At 41.3% G+C, this 24,751-nt stretch overlaps 1 protein-coding gene across 10 annotated transcripts in view; it reads left to right on the top strand.

Moving 5' to 3' along the window:
• CNTNAP2 (contactin associated protein 2) overlaps positions 1-24,751 on the top strand; it is a 2,604,396-nt gene that overhangs the window by 1,164,912 nt on the left and 1,414,733 nt on the right. For all 10 annotated transcript variants that reach the window (XM_068236339.1, XM_068236338.1, XM_068236337.1 and 7 more), the window contains one exon: positions 23,368-23,517. In XM_068236339.1, the coding sequence (XP_068092440.1) occupies positions 23,368-23,517 (150 nt within the window). The remainder of the gene's footprint in view (positions 1-23,367; positions 23,518-24,751) is intronic.

Genomic DNA, 24,751 nt, shown 5'->3' with positions numbered 1-24,751 from the left:
AAGAGTGGAGTATAACAAGAGATCAGCCTGCACATATCCCCAAATAACAATGAGGCAGCTTGCCTCCCCCCCAAAAAAATTGTAACCAGGCGCCAGAGCTGCAGCCACTAGGATGCTCTCTATAGGCAGTAGCAGTGTTAGGGAGCAAACTCCCTCACTGAATAGGTACAGGCAAGCCTGTTTCTAGGGCTGGGCAGACTGGGTGACCACCGCTGGGTGTGGATCACGCCACTGTCTAGCTAAATATACTGGGTGCACCTATTCCTCACTACCTATACTGGGTGCACTTATTCCTGGCTAACTATACTGGGAACACCTATACTGGGTGCACCTATGCCTGGCTACCTATACTGGGGGCCCCTGTACCTATCTAACCTATACTGTGGGCACCTATACCTGGATAACCTATATTGCAGGCACCTATACCTGTCTTCATGGGGGGGGGGGTGATTTTTACACACTCACCCTGGGTGCTTAGAAACTGCCCTGGGTGCAGGCTTACTGAACAGAAAGAGATGAGTAATGTAGGATATAGCTTAGATGTGTATGTTATTAACCTAAAAGAACCTACTTATATTCTCAGTTATTACATTATACTGTATATACTCAGTTTTATTACATTTTACCATCTGTAATAGTTACATTTGTTGTACATACAGTATATATACTGTATATACTGAAATAGATTTACAAATTAGTATTTGACAGCAGAGATAAATGTTTCTGTGCTATGTTAGCCAAGAGAAGCAGTGGTGTGGAAAACTATATATATAATGAAACATTGTTTAAAGTGTACATTTTCGACCTTATTTCTTCTATCCTATAAGTTCCTATACCTGTTCTAATGTGGTGTGGATTACTGCAGCCTTTTCTAGTTGCCCTGTCTCTGTAATATATCCAATCTTTTTTTCTTTTTCAAGCTTTGTCAATCCAGGGAGGAATAGGCTGCCTCTGTTGTAATGAATACAAGTTATGCACGCCCCCTGCAGGCTCTGTGTGCTTTGTTTAATACTCACAGACAGTGATGCAGTTTTGTAAGGCTGAGGGAGGAGGGAGCTGCCTGTCGCATGCTGAGAAACTGTGAGAATCCCAGACTGGAGTGCAGATAATTCACTATGTAATATTAAAAACATGTAGTTGTAATGATCTGCTCAGCTGTCTGCACGGGCAGACAGCTGTTTGTCCATTCTTTAGGTTTGAGTGTTGCAGGTCTCTGGAAAAGAGACCTGTCTTCACTTTGCAGGTTTCAGAGTTGCTCTGCTGCTGAGGAATTTGAATACACTTGTCATGCAAATTGCCTAGCTGCCTCCTTTGATGCTTGCAGTATAAATACCTTGTGCTCCCAGAATTCCTTGCTGGTCATGATGGTTTGTTCCTGCTAAACTCTCCTGGAGTATCAGCCTTTGCTATTGTTTGCTAAGATTATCTTAGAGTAATTCTTTGGGACTGCACTAGGCATCCCTTCTAGCGTAGTCAGGTTGTATTACCTGTTTGCCTTGTACTGTCTCTCTGTTGTGATTGTCTTGTCACCAGCGGTGGTTGACAGGAAATCGTTCTGTCTGTTTGGATCGCACTTGCCCTAGCGGTAGTGACGGTGGTTCCCTCTGTATTCTGTCTGGGAGCGCAGGCCAGAGCAGCGGTTGCTACTGGTTACTCCTTCTGTCTTGCGATTGTCTTGTCACCAGCAGCGGTCGACAGGAAATAGTTCTGTCTGTCTGGATCGCATCCGCTCTAGCGGTAGTGGCGGTGGTTACTTCTGTACTGTGTCTGGGAGTGTAGGCCAGAGCTGCGGTTGCTACTGGCTACTCCTTCTGTCTGTCTTGTCTGATACGAACGCTTGCTGTAGGCTCGGAGAGGTAACCGTTTAGCAAGCGTTCGCGTTCTCTATTTCGTGTTTGTGTTACGTTGGTTAGTTAGGGTGGCACGCTTATCACTGGGCACCTAACGCGCGGTGATCATGTCTTAAACACGTTCGCTGTTGCAAATGAGTGCGGTGTTCGCGTTAAGCTAGCGTTTGTTATTTTCCTTGACTTTCTGATCATTGTTATTTGCTATGTCTTTCTTGCTACACTTGTGGTCTGTCTAATTCGGTCTTGTGTCACTATTGGCAATTGCCACTCTTCCCACTTCGCTTCCGTTGTTGTGTGTTCACCGTCGCTGGGTGGCGACTAGATTGGTGGACACTGGACACACATACATTCTGTCTCTGTGCTCTCTCTCTCTTTAAAGGCTATCTTGCCCTGCATTGCTTCAACTCGTACATTTACCAACTGCCATCTGTGGCAGTGCAGAGGCTGTGTTCGTCTGCACTCCACAGCTCCATCTGCTGGTGGGAAATTCCCTCTACAGGTGCATAGCACCATAGCTGGGTTCTGTCTAATTATACGCTTGTGGAGGATTTCCGCAGTGTCGGCGCGCATCCTGTGCGCTGACCACAGAAATAATTCCCCAATTGTTACAGTATGACCAGCCAAACCGAAATTCCCAGTGTAGAGGGAATTTCCGATTTGTACGATTTTGTCGAATATGGTTCTTGTATCTTTAAGAGGTTTAAGATACTGAACTCTGAAACCAGAGATGACTTTATATCAGAGTGTTCCAGATTCTTGGCGAATCCTGAATTCCAGGCCACCAAAATTTCCACTTGGAGTGCTCAGATTGCTTACAATCTTCTCCAAGATCTGTTTGTGTGGGCTGCTGAGTATGCCAGACACAGGAATCTGAGACATTACCCTTGCAGATTTCTTGTTCACTTATTTTCTCGTAAGCTTGGAATTTCCATGCCATGATATTTCTATGAGTTTTTTCCTGCAGTGAAAGATGCTGATCAGATTGGTTTATGCAACATCTTTCATTCATTACCATATGCTAATGAGTTGCTGGCTGTGGCCCAGTCTGCTGATTCAGTGATTCCCTGTAGATCTATTCAGCTCCAAGGTTCTTTTTTCATCTGATCAGCTGCAATCCAATGCTGTGGGGATGAACAGAAAATAATCTAGGAAGACTTCCCAGCGGAAAAATCCGTGGCCCATAGCAACTACAAATAAAGAAATTATTTCTGTAAAGTCAAAAATGTGGAAAACACTTAAATGTGATGAATCCAGAGAGACTGCTCAGTCTAAAGCATATGTGGATCCTATGATAGGCAGAAATATTCAGTATATTAAAGGTGTAAGAAAATCTATGCATGTTCCTGATCCCAACCCATATGAGTCTTACCTTGATACAGGGTTGTTTGAGCCTCCATTTGCTTCATGGGAGATTGGGGCTTTGATTGAGGAGTTTGAGTTTGATTGGAAGGCGTTTTGCGATTTTTAGATCGCAAAAAGCGAAGTGATTCTTAATGCTTGTATTGAGTCTGTGTACGCTTTGATTGGATCTGATGAGTGTGATGAATGTTTTGTGGATCCGCTGATTTGTGTGTGGCAGACGATTTTGGATGAATTGCACACACACCAACCAATTGACTCCGATAAAGCGACACTGTTGTCTGATGATTGTTCTTGCCTTTCTGGGGTAAAGCAAGTGAGTTTAGACACTATGCGATCTGAAATGAATGGGTGTACTACTGTGGTGGACACCTGTGTGAATTCTGAAAGATTCTCTCCTGCTTGTGTGGAGTTTGAATCTGCGCGATCTGATGCCTGTTTCTCAAATGAGCCTGCTATGGGAAAAATTCCTAAACCATGCAGCCTCAAGAGTATTGTTAATATGACTAATAGAGTTTCTCCTGTTGTTGTCACAACTTCTTCTGCAAATAAATCTATGTGTCACTCTGTTCACACCTGTAAAGGCACGTTGCCTGATGACAGTTGCTCCAGTGTTTCTGTCCTGAACACTTTGCAGTCTGGTCCACAGATTGTGGAGGTTTGTGCTTTGGAAGCATCAGTTTCACAACCTAAAGCAATCTTGGATCCGCAAACTTTGCGTTCTGACTCCTCGGATTCGACATTGTTAGCCGAGTCTAAGGGTGAGACAGCGCGAATCTGATACTGAGGGATCTTTGCCTTGTCCAGAGAAGGTTTCTGTGAGCCTGCACTGTACCATGAATGAAACCATGATGTCCACTCGCACTGACATTTGTGAGTCCCTTTCTTGCTTTGAAGATAGTACTGACTCTCCACCCTGCACTCTAGGGTCACTGCAGGAGATTTTATGCAAAGCAATATTGACTCATCCAGAGGCTCGTCTAGGTATTGCTACTATTCTCACCTGTTTTTCTGCTATTTTGGAATTGCAGTCTCGTTTGACTGCTATGCAGAATTCTGCGTGCAGTAAGATTAGAGTTAGGGAGTCAGTGTGTGTTCCAGTAGTTATCCCTGTGCATCCTGTTCATGAAGATGAAACTCAGTCTCAGCGGATTGTAGAACCATCCCTGGGACATTTGCTTTGTCCGCAAAATGTATTTGATGTTCTGCCCTGTAAAATGGATAGTTCAGAATCCTTGTCAGAAAATTTGGGAAATGATGCTTCTGAAGTCTTGTTTGATGTTTTGGAGGTCTCCGAGTCCCTCCCAATGGGTGCAGAACTTTTATGAGGTGCCTCTTGGCCCGCAGGCCCATTGGAGGTTTTGCCTACTTCAGTAGGCATTGCTGCTATACTGACTACTTTTTCAGCTCTTGTGGAGCTTCAGTCATGCGTAGTCAATGATGAGTTTTGGTTATATACCATTAGTCACAGAAATTTCTAAGTCTGAGTCCAAGTCTGCTTTTAAAAGACCAGTGCTTGTGACCACTACTCGTGATGATTCTTTGCCCGGTCCTGGTTTTGGTCTTGTCATGTCGGACTCTGAGGTTGGCAGTTCCTTGACATGTCCTGAGGTTTCTCTTGTGCTAGTGTACCACGATGTGCTCTGTGACCCGGAAAGCCCAAGTTTGGCTCAGTTACCAGCATGCCCAGATGCTTCCTCGGTGGAGACATGTTTTGATATTGCCTGCCTGCTTGCATGCCCAGAAGTGGTCCCTGAAAGCCCAGATCTTGATGGTTGTCCTGGTAATTCTGAATCCGGAATTGTCATAGGTTCCATAGGGGTTCTTGGTAGTTCTCCATGTGAGCCTGGTGAGCGTTCTGGCCTCTTGGGATCTCTGCGGAGCTTCAAAGTGTTCTGGGGGATTCTGGGAGAAATATTTCCTGGTACCCTGGATGGGATCAACAGTGGCTTCTCTGTTGAAAGGGACACTTCAAATAGGTATTGTGCCAGGTTTGATATTTTTGGACGGTCCCTGGAAGGTGGTGGGTATTGCTCGGAGGGGGTCGATGGGTTCTTCTCTGGCATTCACAGTTCTGATGGGTGTTACGCTGAGACTTGCAGTACTGATGGGAATGTTTCGGTGGCTTCTGCTTCCGACGAGGTCAGTTTTGGGAGGATTGACTATGGAATTGGGCCTTGTCGGGCTGTCCCGACCTTCATGAGTCTTCAGTCAGAGCTTTTTGGAAATATTAGTTTTGAGGCACATCTGGAAGCCGTCCCTGGGGGGGGGGGGGTACTGTAATGATCTGCTCAGCTGCTGTCTGCACGGGCAGACAGCTGTTTGTCCATTCTTTAGGTCTGAGTGCTGCAGGTCTCTGGAAAAGAGACCTGTTTTCACTTTGCAGGTTTCAGAGTTGCTCTGCTGCTGAGGAATTTGCATACACTTGTCATGCAAATTGCCTAGCTGCCTCCTTTGATGCTTGCAGTATAAATACCTTGTGCTTCCAGAATTCCTTGCTGGTCATGATGGTTTGTTCCTGCTAAACTCTCCTGGAGTATCAGCCTTTGTCTATTGTTTGCTAAGATTATCTTAGAGTAATTCCTTGGGACTGCACTAGGCATCCCTTCTAGCATAGTCAGGTTGTATTACCTGTTTGCCTTGTACTGTCTCTCTGCGATTGTCTTGTCACCAGCGGTGGTCGTCGACAGGAAATCATTCTGTCTGTCTGGATCGTATCCGCTCTAGCGGTAGTGGCGGTGGTTCCTTCTGTAGTCTGTCTGGGAGTGTAGGCCAGAGCTGCGGTTGCTACTGGCTACTCCTTCTGTCTGTCTTGTCTGATACAAACACTTGCTGTAGGCTCAGTGAGGTAACCGTTTAGCAAGCGTTCGCATTCTCTATTTCGTGTTTGTGTTACGTTGGTTAGTTAGGGTGGCACGCTTATCACTGGGTGGCTAACGCCCGGTGATCGTGTCTTAAATGCGTTAGCTGTTGCAAATGAGTGCGGTGTTCGCGTTTAGCTAGCGTTTGTTATTTTCCTTGACGTTCTGATCATTGTTATTTGCTATGTCTTTCTTGCTACACTTGTGCTCTGTCTAATTCGGTCTTGAGTTACTATTGGCAATCCCCACTCTTGCGATTGCGTTCCCACTTCGCTTCCATTGTTGTGTGTTCACCATCGCTGGGTGGTGTCTAGATTGGTGGACTGGACACACACACATTCTGTCTCTGGGCTCTCTCTCTCCTTAAGGGCTATCTTGCCCTGCATTGCTTCAACTCGTACAATTCCCATCTGCAATCTGTGGCAGTGCAGAGGCTGTGTTTGTCTGCACTCCACAGCTGCATCTGCCGGTGGGAATTTCCCTCTACAGGTGCATAGCACCATAGCTGGGCTCGGTCTAATTATATGCTTGTGGAGGATTTCCGCAGTGTCGGCGTGCATCCTGTGCGCTGATCACGGAAATAATTCCCCAATCGTTACAGTAGTATACTGCAACATGATATACACAGAAACATACAAATATACATATATACACAGAAACATCACTTCCTGGTTAGCCGCCATGTTTTTTGTTTTTAAGCACTGACTAAAACTGGCCATTAAAAGCCAGGATCGTGGCAGGGAGCGGGGAGCAGTGGGAACGACAAAGAGGGATCCAGAAGATCACAGTGACTCGGTTGATATTTTTTATTGTATAAATCGGACAGTACAGATTCTCTTTAATGTTGTCATAAGTTTTTTTTTTAAATGTACAGGTGTTGTTTTGTTTCTCTTACATACTGTAGGTCCCTCCAAATGAGCATTTTGTGCTCTGCATCATGTTTACAACATTAAGCTAAGCACAGCAAAACTGGTCTAGAATATAATCATATTTCTGTGAATTTGATATTTGTATTCAGCTTGTGCACAAGACATAAGCTGAGAATTTGGCTGGTTTTCTTGGTTTTGATAATTCACTTCCTACAATCATTTCTCATAAATTGGGTAGATGCATAAATAAAAGAAGTGGTAAATCCAGGAACATTTCCTTAAGGTGATTGTCTCTATGAAGTATAGGTAGCACATTCCCTGCTATTTTCCTCAGTGCATTTAGCTGTGAGATATAGGTGACTACAAATGCACTCAGCTGTTTTCAGCCTGCTGGTTGTATTTCAGGATTTCTTCTCTGGGCGGTTGTCGCCTTGTGGATTTGTTCATCAACTATTTGTGGATTATATCCTTGATTTATGAGAAAGTTCCACAGTGACAGGAGCTGTTTGTTTCTTTCCTCTGGACTAGAACATGTGCAGTTATACTTCAGAGCTTGGCTGTAAATGATATATTCTTTTGTATGTTTTGGTGAACAAGGTTGCCTTTTGGTTTATGGTATTTGGAGGTTTATATTCCTCTGCTCTGTGTGGTAAATGAATGGGTTTTAGAATGGGGAAATCAAATGTCGAGAGTTAACTTCATGTTCAGTTACAACTATTGGCAGGGCAACATGAAGACTTACCTATATATAAAGATGCTTGCAGACATCCACACTTTATGGTCTGGTTCACTCTTGAAGCTCTTTTTGATGCCAGCGATCTGCAAAGCGCTACTACAGGGGGACTCTACAAGGACTCCTATTGCAGCACTGTACCTTTATAAAATTGCAATGAAACTGCAGCATTTTGCTTTGAAGGAATGTGCAAAAGCATTTGCATATTTCTTTTAAAGGGCTTTGAAAATTGCTATGCAAAATTGCTAAGTGATAGCATTTTGAGTGTGAGCCTTAAGGCCCATACACACGTCTGATTTTTGCGAACGACGGGTCGTTTGAACGTCCCGTCGTTCAGTCGTCCGCACGCCAAATCGGGCGTGTGTACAGACTGTCATTCGCGTGATATGACTGAGTTTGAGCGATCCACCGGGCAGATCGCTCAAACTCAGTCTTATCACGCGAACGACAGTCTGTACACACGCCTGATTTGGCGTGCGGACGACTGAACGACGGGACGTTCAAACAACCCGTCGTTCGCAAAAATCAGACATGTGTATGGGCCTTTATGGTCAAATCTATCACTTCCCTGTAGTAGGAGGACCAACTGATTTTGAATGCTATGAGCAGATTGGATGCGTATGCACCTAAAATGCTCAAAATTGTGTTATGATCTACAGGGTGGGCCATTTATATGGATACACCTTATAAAAATGGGAATGGTTGGCAATATTAACTTCCTGGTTGTGGCACATTAGTATATGTGAGGGGGAAAAACTTTTCAAGATGGGTGGTGACCATGGTGGCCATTTTAAAGTCGGCTATTTTGAATCCAACTTTTGTTTTTTCAATAGGAAGAGGGTCATGTGACACATCAAACTCATTGGGAATTTCACAAGAAAAGCAATGGTGTGCTTGGTTTTAACATACCTTTATTCTTTCTTGAGTTATTTACAAGTTTCTGACCACTTATAAAATGTGTTCAATGTGCTGCCTATTGTGTTGGATTGTCAATGCATATCCAGTGGCCTTGAGGTTTCCATTGATGAGGAATGGCCCCACTATCTTTGTACCCCATATACCACACCATACCATACATGTTTTTGTTCCATCAGTCTTGGAGGGATCTATCCAATGTGGGTTAGTGTCAGACCAATAGCGGTGGTTTTGTTTGTTCACTTCACCATTCACATAAAAGTTTGCCTCATCACTGAACAAAATATTCTGCGTAAACTAAGGGTCCTGTTCCAATTTTTGTTTTGCCCATTCTGCAAATTCAGTGTGCTGATCTGGGTCATCCTTGTTGAGATGCTGCAGTAGCTGGAGTTTGTAAGGGTGCCATTTGTAAGTAGCTAATATCTGCCAAAGGGATGTTTGACTAATGCCACTCTCCAGTGACATGTGGAGAGTGCTGCGCTGTGGGCTCTTGCTGAATGAAGCTAGGACAGCCACTGATGTTTCTTCATTAGTGACAGATTTCATGCGTCCACATTTTGGCAAATCCAACACTGAACACGTTTAACGAAACTTAGCAAGCAGTTTGCTAACTGTAGCATGGGAGAAGGGGGGTCTGGTAGGGTGTCTTGCATTAAAATCTGCTGCAATGACCTGGTTACTGCATTCACCAGACATCAACACAATTTCTATCTGCTCCTCACGTGTTAACCTCGGCGACATGTCAATGGATGTAAACAAAGAGAAACTTGTAAATACCTCATGAAAGAATACAGTTACATTAAAATCAAGCACACCATTGTTTTTCTTGTGAAATTCCCAATAAGTATGATGTGTCACATGACCCTCTTCCTATTGAAAAACAAAATTTGGATTCAAAAGGGCCAACTTCACAATGGCCGCCATGGTCACCACCCATCTTAAAAAGTTTTCCCCCTCACATTTACTTATGTGCCTCAAACAGGAAGTTAATATCACTAACCATTCCCATCGTATTAAGGTGCATCCATATAAGTGGCCCACCCTGTATACATGATTCAGTTGTATGAAAAGTGCCATGTAATTTTTTTCCTTTTTACACCAAACTGGTTTAACTTACATTTTTATTTATTTCATCTGACCAAGGAGAATGCCTAATTCTGATGTCTCTCATGGACTATATTGTTAGACCAATACAAAGCCCTGGTGGGAAATTCAAAGATACTTTTACCCGTGCTTCTGTTCAGAAGGCTTTCAGACAAAAGCATCATTACATTTCCTGCTTTGCTAAGAGATTAATGAAATAACAGATGTGTGATAGCATTTGTGTGCAATAAATGCAGTGAATATGTTTTGTAATAAATCCTTTGCTATTTTGATTCTTGTGGAATTTTGCACCGAAGATGTGGCAAACAAACTGGAATCCCATGACTGGTAGTATTTTGACTATTATTATTATTATTATGACCATTCAGAGGTGTCAGGACTTAGAAAGAAACACACTGCAGCAGCCATAGTTGTGCACGACAAACAGGATTTTTATTGGGCATATACATAACACAAAACTGTGCAGAAAATGGTAACACAACAGACCAGCTGTCACTGATTCTAGCAGCTGACAATACTACAACACAGTGCATACACTACAAGTGAGGGTCATTTGTGTAATCTGATCATAATTGACCCTTGCATTGTTTTTTTTAAAGATAGATTGGCTTGGCAGTGTTCATAGCCATAGCTCATATATGTCCCACACACAGGGTCAAAATGGAAATGATTCACTTTTTACTAGGTAAGTGGTTAGCAATCCATGGTGGTGACATTAGATTGTGAGATCCTTTGAGGGACAGTTATTGATGCAACATGATCAATGTTTTCTGTAAATTGCTGTGGGAAAGGTCAGCACTATATAAATTCAGAAATATAATAACAATTATTATGCCTATAGGATGAATTATGAAGTAATCCAGAAGCCTAGAGTACAATTTCTCATTGTTAATGTGGTTAATAGGACAAGTAAATAGAGCATGATAATATTACACAGGTAAAGCTCATATTGGACACTTGCTGTAGAGGTAAAAGAACATCCATAAAAGAAAGAACTAATAAATGCAGAAAAGAGCTGACCATCTTGTTGTTGTTCTGCAGCTTATGAGGCACACTTTAGCATACCCATTTACCGTGTGTGAAATACCAACTGCTAATGGTTAATTTCCCAATAATTTCATTGCACCATAGAAAACACATTTAATGAAACAGTGACTAGCTTTTCTTATTTCAAGAACATCTGAAGTGAACGAAATATGGAGGCTGACATATTTATTTCAATTATTTCATTTTAAACAATACCAGTTTCCTGGCATCCTGCTGATCTTACAGTAGCAGTAAAAAGTATGTGCCAGATCCTTATCAGAACTTAACTCTCTTTGCTGACCTATCACAAACCACACTCCAGGGCAGGTGAGCCTTTGCACCCATTACAGCCTCACTCAGAAATGCTCAGATCCAATATAAATTGGGATTCCCAACTAAAATCATAATACACAGACAAGGCAATCTCTTCATCCTCAAATCTGTGAAAGATGGCTATGACTTTTTAGCACAATGGGAACATTCCTGTCATCACTGTTAAAGACAATCGCAACTTAGCTGGAGCTTCCAAGCCACAACAGATGGAATGGTCCGAAAATATCTCTGACCCCAGGTGTAACGATCGGTGTAACGCAGAGAGGGTCTGATTATTGGTGATCTGCAGTATCACCAAAAATACAGATATATACCTAATTATTGATGATCTGCAGTATCACCGATAATCAGATATATTACTAACCTCTGGACACCTGAATGATATGAGTGTTTGGTGCAACAGTAATACTTTGAGGACAATATCTGGAGGACAGATACAAAAGGCAGTAATGAATACTGCACGAGAGAACGAGTACCTTCCAACAGCCTGAGAAACTCCCACAGGGTGGAGCCAGGCTGGGAGAAGGAAGGACCAGAGCGTGAGCGACACCAATAGCAGGATGTCACTGACAGATCTGTGAACTATCTCCTAAACTGGGGAGATAGTTCTCAAGGTCGGGCAAGCCAGGTCGGCAACACACGGACATACAAGGTACAAAGACAGGAGGCTGATTCGGTAATCCTAAGGCAATCAGGGTTTGGCAACAGAGTATCAGATATAGCGAAGTACCGAATCAGTGAACAGAAGAGTGGTCAGAAAAGCAGTAAGTCATAACAGATAATAAACAATGCCTAGTCTTGGGTGTGAGCTCCGTGATCATCAACACCCTGGAACTAGTCTGAAGTATAACAGAATGATAACACAAGTCCCTAATCTTGGGTGTGAGGTCCGTGATCATCAACACCCAGGAACTAGTCTGAAGTATAACAGAATGGTTACACAAGTCTCTAATCTTGGGTTTGAGGCCCGTGATCATCAACACCCTGGAACTACTCTGAAGTATAACAGAATGGTAACACAAGTCCCTAATCTTGGGTGTGAGGTCCGTGATCATCAACACCCTGGAACTAGTCTGAAGTATAACAGAATGGTAACACAGATTCTGACAAAAAGGTCTGAGTGCTTCCACGTAGTGATCGCAACGGCAGACAACCAGTGAATGACCAGCACCCGGTATAAATAGCACAGCGCTCTCCAGTGCCTCCCCTAAGTGCTGGACCAATGGGAACTTGTTGAGTCGTCAGCTGACTGGCTTGGTCAGCTGACTCCCTTCTGGCTGTCATAAAAGTTCTGCCTCTCAGCACGCGTGCGTCCTTCTGAACCTGTGTGGACTATCAGTCCCAGCCACACCAGACATGTGTTGTGTACCACCCGCCGCGCTGGACGCGGAACCAGCCGCACCGCTATCAGCGCATGCAGCGGTTTCTCCGCATTCAGCCATACTAGTAGATGAAGGCCTACGCGTGCAAACCGCCGCGTTAGATGCGGAATCAGCTGTCTTGTTCTGAGCACATGCGGCGGCTTTTCCGCGTTTTCTCACACCAGGAAAGACAAACCTGCTGTGGAAAATCCCAATTGATCTTTGCAAATTAAATCTGGAATCTGCTGCCACAAACTTTCTTTTTCCCCTAACAGGATCTCTCTCCTCTAGGTCTTGTACTATAGAGGAAGACAAATCCTAACTTTTGGTGTATGACCTTAAGACCAAGGTCTCATACAAACTGGTTTATGTCCATACTTTGGTCATGGTTACTACTCTTGCTATCATTTCTAAAAGGTTTAAGGCCAAAAATGGTTATTTTGGACTATAAGTTTGCTTTTTGTTGTTGCTTAGCTTTATTTTTTACTTCTACTTGTATTCTTATTGCTGATTGCTTACCCTGGATATGATGCAAAAACGATGTTTATGACTTATATGATATTCCTGGTACACCTTAAAGCTTATGGTTCTATACATGTTATAGTCACACCTACTAATAGAGCAAAAAGATAAGGTACATTAAGAGATATCAAACTGGTATCATTAAATGTAAAAGGTCTGAACTCTCATAAAAAAGCTTTCTTTTCCACAAACTAGCAAAAGATGATAACATAGACATTCTATGTCTCCAATAGACACATCTCAATAAATCAGATGCCACCAAACTAAAACTTACATCTTTTTCGACTTTTTACCATAGCACTCTAGATAAAAAAAAAAGGAAAGGAGGAGTTTGTATCGCAGTCAGGGACTCATTAGGTATGGAAATAATTGACACAAAAAATAATTCTGATGGCTGAATGGTAATGATAATCGGGAAACTAGACTCCAAATTATATACCATAGCAAATGTATATGCCCCAAATTCGCACCAAATTACTTTTATAAATAAAAATCTAAAAAAAAAGTTTAAATTTGCGTAGGGGAACTTTTTCATTTCTGGCGACTTTAACGCCATAGCAGTCCCACTTAAAAACTGCTCTTACAAAAGGAAAAACCCTCTGGCTTCTATACAGACTCCTCTAAAAATGCAGAACTTTATGATGCATGGAGGTGCCATCACCCCAATGAGATAGATTATTCTTACTACTCTCCAATATACAAATCCTTCTCAAGAATAGATTTTATTTTAACTGACAAGTCCACTCTTCCCATGATGAAAGACATCCAAATAGGAACCAGAACCTGGTCTGTCCACTCCCCACTATATGCAACAATACGCCTCCAGGGATCCTTTCAATCCATGGGAACATGGAAAATGAATACAACTTTATTATACTCCAATTCTACATACCCACAAATCAAGAAACAGCTAGAGGAATTTTTTTCCAACAATGATAATGGAGATGTCACAAAAACCACCTTGTGGAACACCCACAAAGCATTCATGAGATGGGTCCTTATAAAATACAATCCAATCCAAAAAATAAATCTAAAGAAAAAAATAATTATTATTTAACACAAATTAAAAAACGAGAGCATTCAATATATAGTAATGGTAACAAATCACTTATCCCACAACTTGAATCAATTAGACAGGATCTTAAAAATGAACTAATATCCCAATATGATAAATGGCTAATTAACCTGAAAGAGACACATTATACAGAGAATAACAGAGCAGGAAAAAGAATGACACTAAAAATAAAAGGGAAAAGAATATCCCAGAGAATACCAAAATAACCCACCCAGTAACAGGTTTATCCTGCCATCACCCAGTAGATCTAGTTAATGCCTTATCTGACTATTATAAGAGTCTATACAACATAAAACATGACCCAAATACACAGACACCAACCCACCCCTAAAGAAATAGAAAACTATCTAAGCAAAATTACTCTTCCTTCTCTATCACAAATGGAAAAAGACTCACTAAGTGATCCCTTTCAAGAAAAAGAGGTAGAAATGACCATAAAATCTCTGAAACAAAATAAATCACCTGGGATAGATGGGTTTATCAACACATACTATACAAAATGTATGAACATATTAATAAGCAAGGATGCTCATCCGGATTACGGGTATCCGGGTAACTCGGATATCCGACCATTTTTACCCTATCCGGACAGATTCGGATTCCACATAGTTGGGCAGATATATCCGGATAGCTATCTGCGGATAGTTTCCCCACCGACCCGGATATCCGCGGATTTCTCCCAGATATCCGAATTACAAGTTCAATAGCAAAAAGGACCTCCACCTCTCTCTCTCTGGTCTTGCAGGGATTTGTAGTATGTCAAAAGCAAGCTCACATACCTTGGACGGGAATAGAACCCAGATCCACTGCTTGGAGGGCAGCTATGCTCACCACTATACCAACAACCACACACACAGCAAAGGACAGCACTTTGAAGTCTGGAAGATTACAGGGCAAGGGTGGCAAGGATGAAAAGCTAGGTGGCCATGCAACCATCCCTGCTAACCTAAAGCTTACTTATAGACAGTCAAATGAGACACGTGCTGGGTGCAGGGCTGTGTGGTGAGTGATCATATAGACAGTCATACGAGACACATGCTGAGTGCAGGGCTGTGTGGTGAGTCAACACATTGGCTTAAGACTTTACCAAATCCAATGCTCCAATATGGGGAAGCTTCTCTGTTTGCTGTTTGCTGGGTTTTTTTTTCAAGTGTGGTGTCACAGTTCACTTATTTCTTCAACCACAAGAAAAGCCCAGGAGTAGTCTTAGCTACCGTAATATCGATGTTACAGCAGGGCCCTTATAACACTTTCCCTTACAGGGCTATGGTAACCGTTTTGCCCATGTGATAAAGCGAGGTGAAAAATGAAATCATACCTAGCAGAGGATGGTTCTGATCCATCAACCTCTGGGTTATGGGCCCAGCACACTCCTGCTGCACCACTCTGCAGTCTGCTTACATTTGTATACAATCTTACATTTGTATACAATCTTCAAGTTAAAGAAGGGTACATTAGTTCCCTTCACAAAACACAAAGCCATCCCTGGGTGGGCTTGAACCACCAACCTTTTGGTTAACAGCCAAATGCACTAATCAATTGTGCCACAGAGACTAGTTGTTGCTGCTAAATGATTTTATGGGGATGTATGTGTGTCTTTTGGAGGGAGGAAGTAAGTCTGCTCCAAGAAGTTTAACGCCACTTTTTCCTACAACAAAGCATTCCCTGAGTGGCAGCAGAGTGGTGCAGTGGAAGTGTGCTGGGTCCATAACCCAGAGGTTGATGGATTGAAACCATCCTCTGCTAGGTATGATTTTGCACCTCGCTTTATCGCATGGGCAAAACGGTTTCCATAGCCCTGTAAGAGAAAGTGTTATAAGGGCCCTGCCGTAACATAGATATTACGGTAGCTCCTGGGCTTTTCTTGTGGTTGAAGAAATGAGTGAACTGTGACACCACACTTAAAAAAAACCCACAGCAAACAGATAAACAGAGAAGCTTCCCCATATTGGAGCATTGGATTTGGTAAAGTCTTAAGCCAATGTGTTGACTCACCACACAGCCCTGCACTCAGCATGTGCCTCATATGACTGTCTATATGATCACTCACCACACAGCCCTGCACCCAGCACGTGTCTCATTTGACTGTCTATAAGTAAGCTTTAGGTTAGCAGGAATGGTTGCATGGCCACCTAGCTTTTCATCCTTCCCACCCTTGCCCTGGAATCTTCCAGATTTCAAAGTGCTGTCCTTTGCTCTGTGTGTGGTTGTTGGTATAGTGGTGAGCATAGCTGCCCTCCAAGCAGTGGATCTGGGTTCGATTCCCGTCCAAGGTATGTGAGCTTGCTTTTGACATACTACAAATCCCTGCAAGACCAGAGAGGGAGAGAGAGGTGGTGGTATGTTTTTAGCTTCTAAAACGGGATAAGAAGCCTTGAAAAGACCATTTCTGGCTTTCAATTTGGATATCCGAGTCCGGCCGGATACTGGGGTCGGATATCCGCATTCAGTTCGGGTATAAAAATGTCAAATTCGGATATCTGACCCGGTTCGGATATCTGGATATCCGGATCCGAATTAGTTCCAGATAGTGAAAAGTGATATCTGAGCATCCCTGTTAATAAGCCCTCTAACAGCAATGTTTAACGCAATCACCACAACAGATTCCTTCCCTAAGAAATCACTACTAGCATCCATAATTACAATTCCAAAGGATGGAAAGGATCCCAGTATGCCAAGTAGCTACCGCCCCATATTGCTGTTAAAGAGACTCTGTAACAAATTTTTCAGCCTTAGTTCTTCTATCCTATAAGTTCCTATGCCTGTTCTAATGTGGTCTGGCTTACTGCAGCCTTTCCTAATTGCACTGTCTCTGTAATAAATCTTATCTCCTTTCCTCTGTCGTGTCTGTCGGGCTAAGGCTTGAATGTGCGGAATGTGCAGGGCTGCTTGTGATTGGATAGAAGCGATACACACCCTCTGCAGGCCCCCTGCACACTCTGTATGACTCACACACTCTGTTTATGTGAGCCTATCACAAGCTGGTTAGTTTGTTTGTAAACACTGCCTAAAACTGTTAATTACAAGCCAGGATTGCAGCAGAGAGTGGCAGAAACAGCACAGAGGGGCACAGGAGAAAATAAGGAATAGAATGGTATGCTTTTTAGTGTAAGACTATTAGAGTATAGATTCTCTTTAAATACAGATTTAAAACTATATGCAAAAATAATTGCCAGTAGGTTGTCAACTTATCTACTGCACCTAATACTTGCAGACCAATCAGGTTTTGTTAAAAGCAGATCAACAAATGCTACTAGAAGAGTTTTGTCTTTGATGCATTTGGTGGAGTCCTGTCGAACGCTTTCTCTCTTCATCTCATTGGACGCGGAAAAGGCGTTTGACAGGGTTCATTGGAACTACATTTCTGAAATCTTGAAAAGGTTTGGTCTCCCTGATTATTTGCATAGAGCAATATTTGCCTTATACTCATGTCCTTCAGCTGTTGTCAACTCATTAGGCACTATTTCAAAACCATTTGACATAACAACAATCGGCACAGGACAGGGGTGCCCATTATTTATCACCAATAATTGTTGTCCTTACAATAGAGCCCCTTGACCAACGTCTTAGAGACAATGCATTTATAAAAGGAATCATCTGCATACAAACTGAAATTAAACTAGGTCTGTTCGCAGATGATGTTATTTTAACAATCCAAAACCCTAAACAATCTCAGAAACATCTAATATCTGAACTCAAATTATTCTCAAGAGTGTCATACTACAAACTCAACAATGACAAAACTGTAATACTCCCGTTTAATATTTCACCCTCATTACTATTAACATTAAAGAAATCTTGCTCATTCTCATGGTCTAAAAAAAAATCAAATATTTGGGTATATACCTTACTTCACACACATCCCATTTATACAAAGAGAACTACATCCCATGGATAAATGATTTAAAAAATAAGCTGGAAAGTTTATCAAGAATTTAATTTTCTTGGCTGGGTAAGATAGCTGCTTTTAAAATGATGCTCCTACCTCAGCTTATGTATTTATTTCGCAACCTACCAATTAAGGTTCCAAAATCCTTCTTCAATACAACCCAAAAAATGATATTCAAATATGTATGGGCCAATAAAAAACCAAGATTCTCCAATAATATACTAAATACACACACACATCTGAACTTGGACCCAGTGTTCACAATTTAGAAGCTTATTATAAAGCTAGTATAATAGAACAACAGGTACAGACTAACCAGCAAGCTCATGGTGAACCAGAACTCATTGGAGTGTGTGAGGGGCTGCAATGGTCCTAAAAGCCCCATTACTAGACTACTAAGGAAAACAAGAGTTTGCTTTCTTAAAACAGAAAGAATTTGCGATAATTCCGATTGGAGTGAACTTGAGATGTCTCCCAGTGCATCACTGCTGAATATATGCAAATTAACCATTGTTGCCCTTAGAAGGTAAACACACCTCCAGAACTGCTGGAATGCAAGGATGTGTCAGCTTGTTAATTTGTACAGAGCCATAATAATCCAACATGCATACAGACTGTTTCGGATTGTTTGATCCTCATCAGTGCATGGCATGGATTAATTTGGCTCTATGGAGTAGGGCTTGTAACACCGAGAGGTATTACAAGATATTAGGGTAGCTAAGACTACTCCTGGGCCTTTCTTGTAGTTGAAGAGATGAGTGAATTGTGACACCACACTTACAAACAAAAAAAAAAACAGCAAACAGAGAAGCTTCCCCATATTGGAGCAGTGGATTTGGTAAAGTCTTAAGCCAATATGTTGTTGTAAGACACAAGTAAGCTTTAGGTTAGCAGGAATGGTTGCATGGCCACCTAGCTTTTCATCCTTCCCACCCTTGCCCTAGAATCTTCTAGACTTCAAATTGCTGTCCTTTGCTGTGTGTGTTACACCAGCATCATCCAGGGGGGCACATGATCTTTCTGAAGTCTTGAATTGAAACCTGTAAGCAGTATCACCATGTGTCCCACTGCTTTCATCTAGCAAATTAGGCAAATAAGCAAGCTCGTTTTTCTCTTGGATATATCACAATGGTACATGCTAGGCTGGCTTCAGCATGTAGTGTTGGTGGTATAGTGGTGTGCATAGCTGCCTTCCAAGCTGTTGACCTGGGTTCGATTTCTGGCCAATGTATGTGAGGTTGCTTTTGAAATCCTACAAATCCCTAAGCAAGCTCATTTTCCCTTGGATATATCACAATGGTACATGTTAGGCCGGTGGTATAGTGGTGAGCATAGCTGCCTTTCTAACAGTTGACCTGGGTTTGATTCCCGGCCAATGTATGTAAGCTGGCTTTTAACATCCTACAAATCCCTGGAAGACAAGACAAGACAAGACAGGAGGAGAGGGAGGAAGGAAGGATTACACTCCCTGATTGATGTATACACATGGAAGATGTTATAAAGCAGTTAAGGCCTGCAATTTAGCATTCAATGAGATTACTGCCCTTAAAACACTGCTTTGCGTCAAATCCTGATTTTTTTCCGGGACTTTTGAACGTCTATCCCACTGAACCATTTCTCCCTACAGGTATTAGACCCCTTGAAACATCTTTTCCATCACTTTTCTGGCCAGCATAATTTTTTCAAATTTTCCAAGTTCGCCTCCCCATTGAAGTCTATTGCAGTTTGCGCAAGTTTGCGTGAACCGAACTTTTGAGGAAGTTCGCAAACCAAAAATCGGAGGTTCGGGCCATCTCTACTGATTGGTTACAATGTCCTGGCTCATTACTGGCTTAGCTGGTAAATAGGTGGCCATTTCTGACATTTTGTCTACATCTGAGGCCTTCCCCCTTGTATAGTGTGAGAAGAGCAAAAGGTCTCCATTACTCCAGTTTACTTGTTCAAGATATCATTAACGCCCCATACCTCTCGAACAATGCCTATAAATAGTGGTACAATATTTTATTAGACATGACAAATAACATTTATATTGCAATTTTCTCCTGCCAGCTCAGAGTGCTTGAGCTGCAGCCCTCAGTAGGCAGTTGCAGTGTTAGGGAATCTAGCCCCTAATAAAATATTAACCTCCCCCTCCCCCATTCCAGACACAAACTTTCTTCATAGCCTGGAAACAGTGGCCAAACTTTCATTTAAAAATTGGAAAATTGGAAAATAATGGAATAAAGTTAGTAACATGAAGACAAGTGATCGGAAAGAAAGAGGGCCACTGAATGTGTGGCCTCCATCATTTTACACGTGATCACAGCAAATCAGAGCTTTTCAAGATCAGATGATCAAACAAATCACATGCTTCTCCATGAGTTCTCCCAGATGTGGCCATCACTAACCCCCAACAAGGAATAACCTGGACCTTGAAATGATCTTTTATATGGGTGTTCTTTTTATCACCTTTTAATTCCTCTGAAAAGGAAAGGCCTGTGCAAAGGCTGACTGATTTAGATTATAGCCTTGGATGATGTTACTGATGTGTATGCTGGAGAAAAATGCAATATACCGGTACATGATTTAATATTTGTGCTTGTATTACCTGGATTCCTTAAATGGTGTCAGTGTCTTTTGTTTACCTTTAATCCATTTGAATAAGTGAGTAAGTGAGGAGTCTTTTCACAACGTTTTCAACTATTTAGGTAGGCTGGTTTCCTTTTTAATTGGGGCACCCCCTCCATTTTACCCCATGTCTTATTTGGAAGATTACACATTGGGAAGGGTCCTCTCTTCCCACAAAATTGAGACAGCCATTCTTTTATTAAAATGATTTATATAGTTCTTAAAGGATCTTAATGTCATGTAATTTTTGTTCTTTATTGAATTATACTGTCACTAAATTTTGAACTTTAACCATTTGAGGAAAATTAGTTTGGTAAAATCAATCATTGGGAAGCTAATGTCCATCTTTACAGCATATATTTACAATTTCTGATCACTGTTAGGACTTATTTCCCTTCCAACACTAGTAAAACCTGAAGCAACCATTAGTTGAGTTTGATATATAAATCCCAAATTTCTGAAATTCTGACCAAATTCAGCTTGATGTGTAGTCTGCACACAAATCTACTTATCAATTCCTCCCTTCAGCTAAAAAGTTAATTCGCAATTATGTAATGTGAAACACTCTGAAAGAAGCTGAAACGCAGTAATGAATAAGCCTTAAATTTAGCACATTAGAAATGGCAGAAGTGATATGGTGCTACAGTGTGCCCATGAGTCCTAAGGGTTATAAATCGTGCAAAATGTGTAAAAATGTGTTGCTAAAACTATTTTTTTAATAACTTTTCTTGCATTAGGTGCAATATATTTTATTTATAGCAATTATGGATCTGAACTAGCTAGTACAGACATGATAAAAAGTGTTTGACCCAAGAAAACAGACACACATTCTCAAATTGTAATCTAAAAATATAAAAGTATAATAAAAATCTACAAAACGTATTGATCATCTATTTCCAATGTACTGATGTACTTTGCATTATCACTGTAGTGATATTTCTAAACATGTATGTGAAATAAACAAAAATGCAGAAGCGCACCAAAGGGCTTGTCATTATTCTGTTCATTTACTTGTTACAACAAATATTGAGCCATGGTCTGGGATCACCGAAAGCATCTTCTGCAAGTTAATTGGAATAAAACTACTGTAAGCACGCATTGTTCAGCTTAGTAGATGGATAAGAAAATGGAACAATTCCAAAGTAGACCTACAGGGACTACATACATTTATGTAATGCTAATAACTTGGGCAAAGAATATGCATCTTTAATCTTTACAAGAAAATCAGTCACTAAGCCTTCAGCAAGCTTCATGTTAGTATTATTATGTTCAAAATTGCAAATAAGCTGGAGACTGTCCACAGATGCCGCTCACTGAACATCGCTATTAAGGACCATATGATGTTTTTCTTTGCCAGTTGTCTACATTAAACATTATAAATATAGAGTAGTGTAGATTGGTGTTCTTTTCTGCTATTGCAAACAATATGTTTACATATAATGCATGTGGCATATAACAAGGAAGAATTGTACAGGCAATAAGGGTAAAAAACTAGGAGAAGTTGAAAAAGTTGCGGCCAAAAATTAGTGTAATTGTTATTTATCGATATATGTTGGTGCAATTGTTACTTTTCGATATGTGGGCATAATTGTTATCGTAATATAGAAAGCTGTTACACTGTTTAGCGGGTGACTGCAATTAAGTTGAAATGTATCATATTATTGGAAGCAGGGATCAGGGGTGTTAAGGTTAGGCACCATTAGGGGGGGTGTCTTAGGGTTAGGCACCACTAAGAGAGTCTTAGGGTTAGGCACCATGAATGGGGTCTTAGGGGTACGCCCCACCAGGGGGGGGGGGTCTTAGGGTTAGGCACCACCAGGGGGGGTCTTAGGGTTATGCACCACCAGGGGGGTCTTAGGGTTAGGCACCAACAGAGAAGGGTTCTGTGTGAGAGTACGGAGAGGTTAGGTTATAGTTAGGTTCAACATTATCGGTAAATTTACTGATAATGTAATACCACAATTAAATAGTTATTTACCGGTTTTTGTTATTGATTTTGTTATTTAAAAGACCACTATCGCGAAAAAAGTAGGCAGTTAAAAAATGTGACAGATGACAGGTTTTGGGCCAGTCCATCTTTTTAAGTGGGATTCTCAGGGCTTTCTTTGTTTTCAACAGCATTTACTGAACAACAGTTGCAAAATTTAACTGACATAATAGTGTGCAATTGATTAGGGAGGCCAGCTAGTATCTTGCTATTTTGGCAGTTAAACTGCTGTTCAGGAAATGCTGTTGAAAACAAAGAAAGCCCTGAGAATCCCCCTTAAAAAGATGGACTGGCCCAAAACCTGTCATCTGTCACATTTTTTAACTGCCTACTTTTTTCGCGATAGTGGTCCTTTAACATTGAGCTTAAATTGTTATTCACTGATATTGATAATAATAATAATAATAATAATAATAACTATTATTAGTAGTAGTAGTAGTAGTAGTAGTAAACTGGTAATGTAAAACTTTGATAATGGTTGTTAAATCTTTATTTAGATTTAGTGTGTGTACATGCTATAGTTGTGTATTAAATATAGGAAAGCTCCAATGAGTCTTTGTAGACTTAAATCACATCTCACAAGATCAAAACAGTGCAGAAATTGATGGTGGTAGAATTGCATTCTGATAGGAAGTTGTGTGAAAGCACTGGTTGATTTAAAAACTGAGCAATCATCTCATAGAAAGCTCAGGAAACACTTCTAGTAGGTCCAGTTCATCTTGAGCTGCTTGAGGTGGCAAAAAAAGAAGGCACTTGAAAGGTGACATGTGGCCATTGTCCCTGAGAGCACAACCTTTGTACTTGTCCATTCCTTTTTTCGGATTATGGATAAAATAATTAATTGCAGCTATTTTTAATTATATTTTTATTTCTCAGGCTCTGGGCTCAACGATGGACAGTGGCATGAGGTGCGATTCACAGCAGAGGAGAATGCTGCCATGTTAACCATTGATGGGGATGAAGCATCGTCTGTAAGAACAAATAGTCCTCTTCAGTTCCGAACCGGAAGCCAATATTTTTTGGGTGGTAAGAAACAGCTAACATTTTTTGCTTAAAGTTTAAACTTGCCCATTTTCTAACTGCTTAAGTCCCAATGTCAATACTTATATCATCGGCATAATTAAAGTAAACTAGAGATCTAAAAATAGCAAGAATCAATACTTACCCTGGGCTTCCTCCAGCCCCATAAACATGTCTGAGTCCCTCAGCGTCCTCCCGTGGTCTGCTGTTCAGCCGTGATCATCCCCTTTAACTGACTCAGTTGAGTCAGTCCAGGTTTACTGCGCATGCGCGGGGCGTGTTGATGAGGCTGGAGGAAGCCCTGGGTAGTATTGATTTTTGCTATTTTTAGATCTCTGGTACACTGTAAACCACTTGTGCTAATGTATGTCACTCACATAGCTCCCGTCTGTCCCTCTTTAAGACAGTCCCTCTTTTTTTCTACTTATACATGCTTTATTTACTCTAAACTTTATCCCTTTGCTTTAAATTATTTATTTCTCATTTTAAATGTTATTATGAAGATAAAACTAATGATAATAGATCCAGTATGGTTAATATGATAAATCTGTTTATTTTGCTTATTAATTATACTTGTGAAAAGTGGTGTGGCAGGGATATGACTTAAATGTGACCCTCTTTTTTATCTCAAAAGTTGGAAGTTATGATGGCAATATACACAAAAAAATCACCAGGTAGCTTAGAGAGGCAATTTTTGGTTCATCTATATAACCTATTAAGAAGTTCAGTAGTGCCCAAGGCAGGGCTGAGGCAGAGGCTGAGGAGGCAACATCCTTAAGGTGCGTACACACGTCAGATAAAAGTCTTTGGAAAATGAAAGATCACAGACCAATTTTACCCCCTTTCATGTAGTATGAGAGCCATACTCTACACAGTCTATTCTATGGAGCTGAACTCCCCATCAGATAAAAATCTTTGCAAGATGCTGCACACAAAGATGCTGTACACATTCAACAGATCAGTATCTGCAAAAGATCTGTTCCTGCAAAAGATCCATTCCTGCAAAATGCATTCATAGTCTATGATCTCTGCAGATCCCATACACACCTTGTTTAATGGACATTCATCTGCAGATCAGACAATTATCTGCCGATCTGAAGGTCCAACCTGGTGGATCTGATCTACAGATAATTGTCCGTTAAACAAGGTGTGTATGAGATCTGCAGATATCATAGACTATGAATGCATTTTGCAGGAATGGATCTTTTGCAGGAACAGATCTTTTGCAGATACTGATCTG

This window comes from Hyperolius riggenbachi, chromosome 5 (assembly GCF_040937935.1).
Source record: "Hyperolius riggenbachi isolate aHypRig1 chromosome 5, aHypRig1.pri, whole genome shotgun sequence".
Lineage (NCBI taxonomy): Eukaryota > Metazoa > Chordata > Amphibia > Anura > Hyperoliidae > Hyperolius > Hyperolius riggenbachi.
This window is presented reverse-complemented; position numbering and strand designations above follow the sequence as displayed.